This window comes from Lepus europaeus, chromosome 17 (assembly GCF_033115175.1).
Source record: "Lepus europaeus isolate LE1 chromosome 17, mLepTim1.pri, whole genome shotgun sequence".
Taxonomy (NCBI): domain Eukaryota; kingdom Metazoa; phylum Chordata; class Mammalia; order Lagomorpha; family Leporidae; genus Lepus; species Lepus europaeus.
The window spans coordinates 29,377,334-29,385,695 of NC_084843.1; the positions used below are offsets into that span (position 1 = coordinate 29,377,334).

The 8,362-nt window shown below is 43.8% G+C and overlaps 1 protein-coding gene across 1 annotated transcript in view; it reads left to right on the plus strand.

Moving 5' to 3' along the window:
* Nucleotides 1-8,128, plus strand: part of LOC133775679 (cytochrome P450 2C23-like) — a 36,975-nt gene extending 28,847 nt beyond the window's left edge. Inside the window, exons 8-9 of the mRNA XM_062214139.1 lie at nucleotides 5,929-6,070; nucleotides 7,502-8,128. Of these exons, the coding sequence (XP_062070123.1) occupies nucleotides 5,929-6,070; nucleotides 7,502-7,683 (324 nt within the window). The 3' untranslated portion in view covers nucleotides 7,684-8,128. The remainder of the gene's footprint in view (nucleotides 1-5,928; nucleotides 6,071-7,501) is intronic.
* The last annotated feature ends 234 nt before the right edge of the window (nucleotides 8,129-8,362 follow it).

Here is an 8,362-nt window from a genome sequence, read left to right on the forward strand (position 1 = left end):
CTATCGCAGGCATTTGGAGAGTGACCAGGGGATGGGAGAGCTTTCTCTGTTTCTCTGTCTTCAAACAAAATGAAACAGAATAAAAAATTTTTAAAAGATTTTATTTTATTTATTTGAAAGGAACAGTTAGAGATTGAACATATTCTCCCATCCACTGATTCACTTCCCAAATGGCCACAATAGCCGGGGCCATGCCAGGCTGACGCCAGGAGCCAGGAGCTTCTTCCAGGTCTCCCATGTGGATGCAGAGTCCAAAGACTTGGGCCATCCTCTGCTGCCTTCCCACGTGTGTTAGCAGGGAGAAGAATTGGAAGTCGAGCAACCGGGACTGGAACTGGCACCCATATGGGATGTCAGCATTGCAGGTGGCAGCTTAACCAGTTGTGCCACAAAGCCAGCCCCAAAATAAAAATCCAATATAGAAAAGTTAAAAATAAAGAATAGGCAGCAGGGGCCCGGCGCTGTGGTATAGCGGGTAAAGCCTCAGCCTGAAGTGCTGGCATCCCATATGGGCACCGGTTTGAATCCCAGCTGCTCCACTTCTGATCCAGCTCTCTGCTATGGCATGGGAAGGCAGTGGAAGATGGCCCAAATGCTGACTTTGGATCGGCTCAGCTCCAGCCATTGCAGCCATTGGGGAGTGAACCAGAGGATGGAGGACCTCTCTCTCTCTGCCTCTCTGCCTCTGCCTCTCTGTAACTCTTCCTTCCAATAAATAATTTAAAAAAATTAAAATAGTCAGGGACTAATCCTTTAAAATATAGAAATAAAGCTAGTTATTAAAGCAATGTAAAAGCTTCTTGAATAAGCAGATAGAACAATTGATACATTCTAGGAATAAAATGAATAATAGTAGTTGCTTCCCGGGGTATCCTAAGGCATATGTTTCAAGACCCTTAGTGGGTGCCTGAAACCACAAATAGTAACAAACTATGCACTCAAGTACTTTGAAAAGTTTATGGGAAGATGAAATTAAAATATAAATTTATTTTGAAAACTTAGTACGGCACACGATATAGGTGCCCTTTTGCTTTTAATTGTGATGTAAAGGTAAAATATGAATTATTCAAAAGGTGTTAGAAAGCTTCTATAGGGGTTGGAATAATGTGGTAGATCACACTTTAAATGAATATTTATTCTTTTTTTTTTTAAAAGATTTTATTTATTTGTTTGAGAGGTAGAGTTACAGAGAGTGAGAGGGAGAGACAGAGAGAAAGATCTTCCATCTGCTGGTTCACTCCCCAATTGGCCGCAGGTTGGAGCTGGGCTGATCTGAAGCCAGGAGCCAGGAGCTTCTTCCGGGTCTCCCACTTGGGTGCAGGGGCCCAAGAACTTGGACCACCTTCTATTGCTTTCCCAGGCCATAGGAGAGCTGGATAGGAAGTGGAGCAACCAGGACTAGAACTGGCGCCCATATGGGATGCTGGTGCCACAGGCAGGGGATTAACCCCTGTGCCACAGTGCTGGCCCCATGAATATTTATTCTTTATGGCTTCAATATGGACATTTAGAATATTAAGCTATAAAGAGACTAGGTATAAAAGCAATAGCTTTTTTTGAGAATTTCTGAGTGACAAAACATTTTCTAGTATTAACCAAAGAAAAGGGAAACAAGAGGCCCCTACATTTATAAATTGATAAATTTGGTTACATGCAAATAAGAAAAAATATGCCTAGAAAAAGAGACTACGTCAAAACCAAATGGCAGGCTGGTACCGTGGCTCACTAGGCTAATCCTCTGCCTGCGGCGCCGGCACCCCAGGTTCTAGTCCCAGTTGGGGTGCCGGATTCTGTCCCGGTTGCTCCTCTTTCAGTCCAGCTCTCTGCTGTGGGAGTGCAGTGGACAATGGCCCAGGTCCTTGGGCCCTGCACCCGCATGGGAGACCAGGAGGAAGCACCTGGCTCCTGGCTTTGGATCGGCGCAGTGCGCCAGCCGTAACAACCAATTGGGGGGTGAACCAACGGAAAGGAAGTCCTTTCTCTCTGTCTTTCTCTCTCACTAACTCTGCCTGCAAAAAAAAAAAAAAAAAAAAAGCAAATTGAAAGAAAATTTTGCATAGTACATGGGCAAAAGAATTCCTGAAAAAATAAAATGTACTCGTATAGTCAGATATAAAACTCCAAAACTGACAGATGCAGAGCAAGACAATCAAAATTTGACTAAAATAATTACAAATTATTTTAAATGTATAAATCTGTATTTGCCAGGTATAATTAAAAATTTAAAAATTACAAAGCAACTTTTTTTATTTATAATATGAAAAGTCTTTTTTAAGAAAAGATTTATTTATTTGAGGGGCAGAGTTAGAGAGAGGCAGAGGCAGAAAGAGAGAGAGGTCTTCCATCTGCTGGTTCACTCCCCAAATTGCTGCAATGGCTGGAGCTGGACTGATCCAAAGCCAGGAGCCAGAAGCTTCTTCTAGGCCCCCCATGAAGGTGTAGGGGCCCAAGGACTTGGACTGTCTTCTGCGTTTTCCAAGGCACACCTAGCAGGGAGCTGGATCAGAAGCAGAGCATCCAGGACTCGAACCCATGCCCATGTGGGGTCACAGCACTATAAGCAGCAGCTTTACCTGCTATGCCAGCCATAGTGTCAACCCCGATGCTTTCTTTTTTTTTTTTTTTTAAGATTATTTTATTTATTTGAAAGGAAGAGCAACACAGAGAGAGGGAGAGAAAGAGAGATTTTCTATCTACTTGTTCAGTCCCCAAATGGCTTCAACCACCAGTGCTAAACCAGGCCAAAACCAGGAGCCTGGAACTCCATCCATGTCTCCCACAAGGTTGGCAGGGGCCCAATCACTTGGCCCATGTTCCACTGCTTTCCCAGGCTCATTAGCAGGAAGCTGAATAGAAAACAGAGCAGCTAGGATTCTAACCGGAGGTCTGATACGGAGTACTGGCATTGCTTAAACCTCTGCTCCACAGCACCAGCCCCGAGATTATCGATGCTTTACAAAAAGCTTATGGGGAAAATGCCAAAGAAATCAGCAGTTTATAAATGGACAACTTGGTTTCAATAAGCAACAAGCCAATGTTGAATATGAAGCCCACAGCTGCAGGCCATCCACATCAGTTTTTAAGAAAAAAAAAATAATTTTGTTTATGACCTGATTGGAGTAGCAGTGAGAGCAGAGAAGTCAACATCATACACATCTGAACTGGTTACACTTACACAATTCTGACTGAAAAAGTTAAGTGGAGGGACCAGTGCTGTGGCATAGCAGGTAAAGCTTCCGCCTATGACACCAGCATCACATATGGGCACTGGTTCAAGCCCCAGCTGCTCCATTTCCCCTCCAGCTCCCTGCTGATGTGCCTGGGAAGGAGTGGAAGATGGCCCAAGTGCTTGGGGCCCTGCACCCATGTGGGAGACCTGGAAGAAGCTCCTGGCTCCACTCCTGGCTTTGGATCAGCCCACCTCCTGCTGTTTCAGCCATTTGAAGAGTGAACCAGTAGATGGAAGGTGTCAGTATCTCTCTCTCTCTCTCTGTCTGTCTCTCTCTCTCTCTCTGCCTCTTCCTCTCTCACTAACTCTGCCTTTCAAATAAATAAATAAATCTTTTTTAAAAGGTAAAGAGGAGGCCGGCACCATGGCTCAACAGGCTAATCCTCCACCTTGTGGCGCCGGCACACTGGGTTCTAGTCCCAGTCGGGGCGTCGGATTCTGTCCCAGTTGCCCCTCTTCCAGGCCAGCTCTCTGCTATGGCCTGGGAAGGCAGTGGAGGATGATGGCCCAAGTGCTTGGGCCCTGCACCCCATGGGAGACCAGGAGAAGCACCTGGCTCCTGGTTTCGGATCAGTGCGATGCGCCGGCCGCGGCGGCCATTGTAGGGTGAACCAATGGCAAAAGGAAGACCTTCCTCTCTGTCTCTCTTTCTCACTGTCTACTCTGCCTGTCAAAAAAAAAAAAAAAAGTAAAGTGGAATAAATTTTGGAAGAAATCTCCCATCTGCTGATTTACTGTCCAAATACCCACAATAACAAGGGCCAGGCCAAAGCCATGAATTAGGAATTATCATCATCATCATCATCATCTGAAAGGCAGAGTAACAGAGAGACAGACAGATACAGATACAGATACACTTTGATCAATCTTCCATTTTCTGGTTCACTCCCCAAATGGTGGCAAGAGCAGATGCTGGTTCAAGCTGAAGCCAGGAGCTAGGAATTCCACCTGGTCTCCCACATGGGTAGCAGGGACCCAGGTACTTGGGCCATCTCCTACTCTTTCCAGGCACACCAGCAAGTAGCTGGATTGGAACAGAGATGCCAGGACTTGAACCAGAGCTCTGATATGGGATGCCAACTTTGCAAGCAGTGGGCTTAACTCACTGTGCCACAATGCCATCCCCAGTAGCCAGGAATTTAACCCAAGTTTCCCACATGGATGGCATGGACCCAAGTACCTGAGCCATCATCTGCTGCCTCCCTAAAGTGCACTTAACATGAAGCTGGAATCAGGCGCAGAACTGGAACTTGATGGCAGTCCAGTACGGGAAGTGAGCATCCCAAGTAATGTCCCAACTGCTGTGTCAAACGCCCACCTCAAGGGCAGCGCTTTCAAAGGGAATTTTAAACAGCTGAGATCAAGGTCCTGAAGCATTTCTTTCAAGAATTGTAACAGGAGATGAAACAAGGCTTTATCGTATGATCCTGAAGACAAAGCACAATCAAAGCAATAGTTACCAAGAGGTATACATGAAAACTGATGATAGTGATTACATCAGTAAGGAAGCAGGTGATGAGGATAGAAAAGGGAAGGTGACTTTCACTTTGTACCCTTTTATGTATATATTGTTTTGGTATTGCATGTACATGTATTACCAACTCCAGTAGTTACACAAGTAATGTTTAAGGAAATACAAAATAAAGTAAAAGTGGAAAAAAGAAACTTGCTTAAGCAGGGATGCTTATGGTCAGATAGAACTTGGTCCAAATTCTCGGCCTGCGCCGCGGCTCACTAGGCTAATCCTCCGCCTTGTGGCGCCGGCACACCGGGTTCTAGTCCCGGTCGGGGTGCCAGATTCTGTCCCGGTTGCCCCTCTTCCAGGCCAGCTCTCTGCTGTGGCCAGGGAGTGCAGTGGAGGATGGCCCAAGTGCTTGGGTCCTGCACCCCATGGGAGACCAGGATAAGCCCCTGGCTCCTGCCATCGGATCAGCGTGGTGCGCTGGCCGCAGCACGTCAGCTGCAGCGGCCATTGGAGGGTGAACCAACGGCAAAAGGAAGACCTTTCTCTCTGTCTCTCTCACTGTCCACTCTGCCTGTCAAAAAAAAAAAAAAAAAAAAAAAAAAAAGAAGAAGAACTTGGTCCAAATTCTAACCTTGCCACTTGCCAAATACATAAACTCAACAAATTATTTCTCCTTTCTGAAGCTTAATTTCTTCATCTGTGCAATAAGAACCCAAAAAGGATCTCCCAAATATAGTGGATCTGAGAATTAAATGAGATTTTTAAACAACTATGAGCATCAGGCAAATGTGAAACTATTTGCTATAACTGTCCACTATAAATGAATTACCATTAAAAGTTTGTCATGTAAGTCAACCACACATCTCATGAGGCCGGGAGGAAAGCCTGCTGTTATCTCACCCCATTTTACAAGTGAGGAAAGTGGAGTTTGATTCAGTAGGTTCGATATTCCAGATCTAATGTTCTTCCATTCACACCTGAATCCAGAAAGAGAAAAATAGTAAAATAAATAAATAAATAAATAAGCAAGCTCTTCCAACTTGAGGCAATTCTAGTAAGCTCACACTTAGACACCATGGGTTGCAAATTCCAGTTTTTCACTTACAATTGATTATTGCAAGCTTAAAAGTGCCCAGTCCTGTTAAGTCCACTGTAACTAGGAGTGTGTGACTTGTTTATGAACCAAAGATGAGCTTGATAAAATGCCACTGCACCCTCCACTTCTCCCTTTCAGGGCACTACTATACTCCCATTGCTGTCTTCAGTCCTGTTTGATGGCAAAGAGTTTCCCAACCCAGAGAAGTTTGACCCAGGACACTTTCTGGACAAAAATGGCTGCTTTAGGAAAACAGACTACTTTGTGCCTTTTTCCCTTGGTAAGTACAAGTAAATCCATCAGACAACACACATGCACGTTTTGAACAGTTTTTAGCTCCGCTGAATCTGTGGCCTAAGTAAGTAATCTGTTGATAGCAAAATCATTCACTCTCCCAAATCTGGGTGGGGCCATTTAAGTTTATATATCAGTAAGATCAGGTAAGTCGCCCAGGGATTATTTTGTTGTTTGGTAATAGCAGTGTTTAAAGAAACCAAAGCAAGTCAACCCAAATGAGATGTCACACATTGCATGATGACAAAAGAACCTACTTTTGCATACTTTTCTTTGTTTTCCTTTTGTAATATTGACCCCCCCCCCCAAAAAAAAAAAGTTCAGGGTTCTTTATTTGCTTTAAACCATTAGCTGTTATTAATTTTCTGACTTTTAGAGCCAGATGCTGTCAAAGAACCCTAGTCACTACATTTCCCTTTTTCCCCTCGAAAATTTTGAACCCCTACATGCACATCTTTGCCTTTGATTCTCAGTTACTATTTCCATAAGGCCATACAGACAAGTTAAGGATTGATCAGCACATATTCTTCCTTGTTATCTTGTGTATTCATTGATTAGCATGTTCAAAAATAACTATTTTTTATAAAGATTTATTTATTAATTTGAAAGAGAGAGAGAGAATATGTTCCATCCTCTGGTTCACTCCCCAAATGGCTGTAACAACAGGGGCTGGTACAAGCTAAAGCCAGGAGTCAAGAGCTTCATCTAAATCTGCCAAGTGGGTTCAGGGAGCTAAGCACTTGGGCCATCTGCTGCTTTCCCAAGCACATTAGCTGGGAGCTGGATCAGAAGCAGAGCAGCCAGGACTCAAACCCATGTGTACATGGGATGCTGGCAAACCAGGCTGCAGCTTAACCTACCACACTACAATGCTGGCCTCCCAAAATAACATTTAATATGTTGTTCCTAATTACAATGATAAATGTTCAACATAAAAATGAATAATGTAGAAAAACAAAAAAGGAAATAAAAATCATCTGCAATTTTTACAGAGATAATCAGTGTTTTGTTGCATATATCAAACACTGTCTAGTATTTCATTTAGTATATTGTGAAAAAACATAGCCTATGATTTTAAATAATTTTCCTAGTGAGTGTTTTAGGTGGCATTGTAAGAAAAATGCACAGTGACCTGCTTGACCAATCAATCCATTGTGGATAGATACCTAGGTTTCTATCTCGTCAGTGTCATTACTAATGATGCAAATGGATCCCCATAGGCAAAAAAGGCTCCAGAAGGAGAAATACTGCAGAGTGAAATTTCCTTTAGTGTTCCGATGTACATCGACAGATACTCCCCTAGAATAACTGACTGTACTTGAGGGAGTTCTTTCTCTGACCAGTGCTGTCACTGGCTTTTAGGGGTTCATCATATTTGAACAGAAAGAGCACTAATGGCAGTGTTTCCTCCTTCCAGGAAAACGGGTCTGTGTTGGAGAAGGTCTGGCCCGCATGGAGCTGTTCCTCTTCTTCACCACCATTCTGCAAAACTTCTCCCTAAAGCCCCTGGTGGAGCCACAGGAGATAGACACCAAACCCATTGTTACTGGGTTTCTCAATATTCCCCCAGTTTACAAGCTGTGTCTTATTCCTAGATAAATGAAGAGCTTGTCTCTGTAACCATTCAAATCGTTGCCTTCCCTCCCCACTAGAAACAGTCTCTCCCTTCCTTTTAAATACTGTCTAGAACAGAAATCCAATCACTAAACAGTAGACAGACATTTGTTCAAATCTGCAAATTCCTTGACATAAAGAAGCTGGATCCTGAAAACTCCGAGGGCACACACACTGTCTTTGTACCTTTTACAGTGCTTTAGAAGCCATGCTGAAGCAGAACCAAGATCAGGCCCACAGATCGCCGTGATCAGGGACAGTCACAGTGAAGCCCTGTCTCTTCTGTGGCTTTGGAGATAGGCCAGTTTTCTGTAATTTTTTAAGATAGAGGAATTAATATAATGGCCTATGTGTATTTTTCTATTTCTGATTAAAAGCACCTAATGTGATTTCTGCCACTTTCTCAAAATAAATACTTACTTCAACAATAGGTTTTCTTGGTATGTTTAACTTTTTTTTTTTTTTTTTTTTGACAGGCAGAGTGGATAGTGAGAGAGAGAGACAGAGAGAAAGGTCTTCCTTTTTGCCATTGGTTCACTCTCCAATGGCCACTGCGGCCGGCGCATGGTGCTGATCCGAAGCCAGGAGCCAGGTGCTTCTCCTGGTCTCCCATGGGGTGCAGGGCCCAAGCACTTGGGCCATTATCCACTGCACTCCCGGGCCA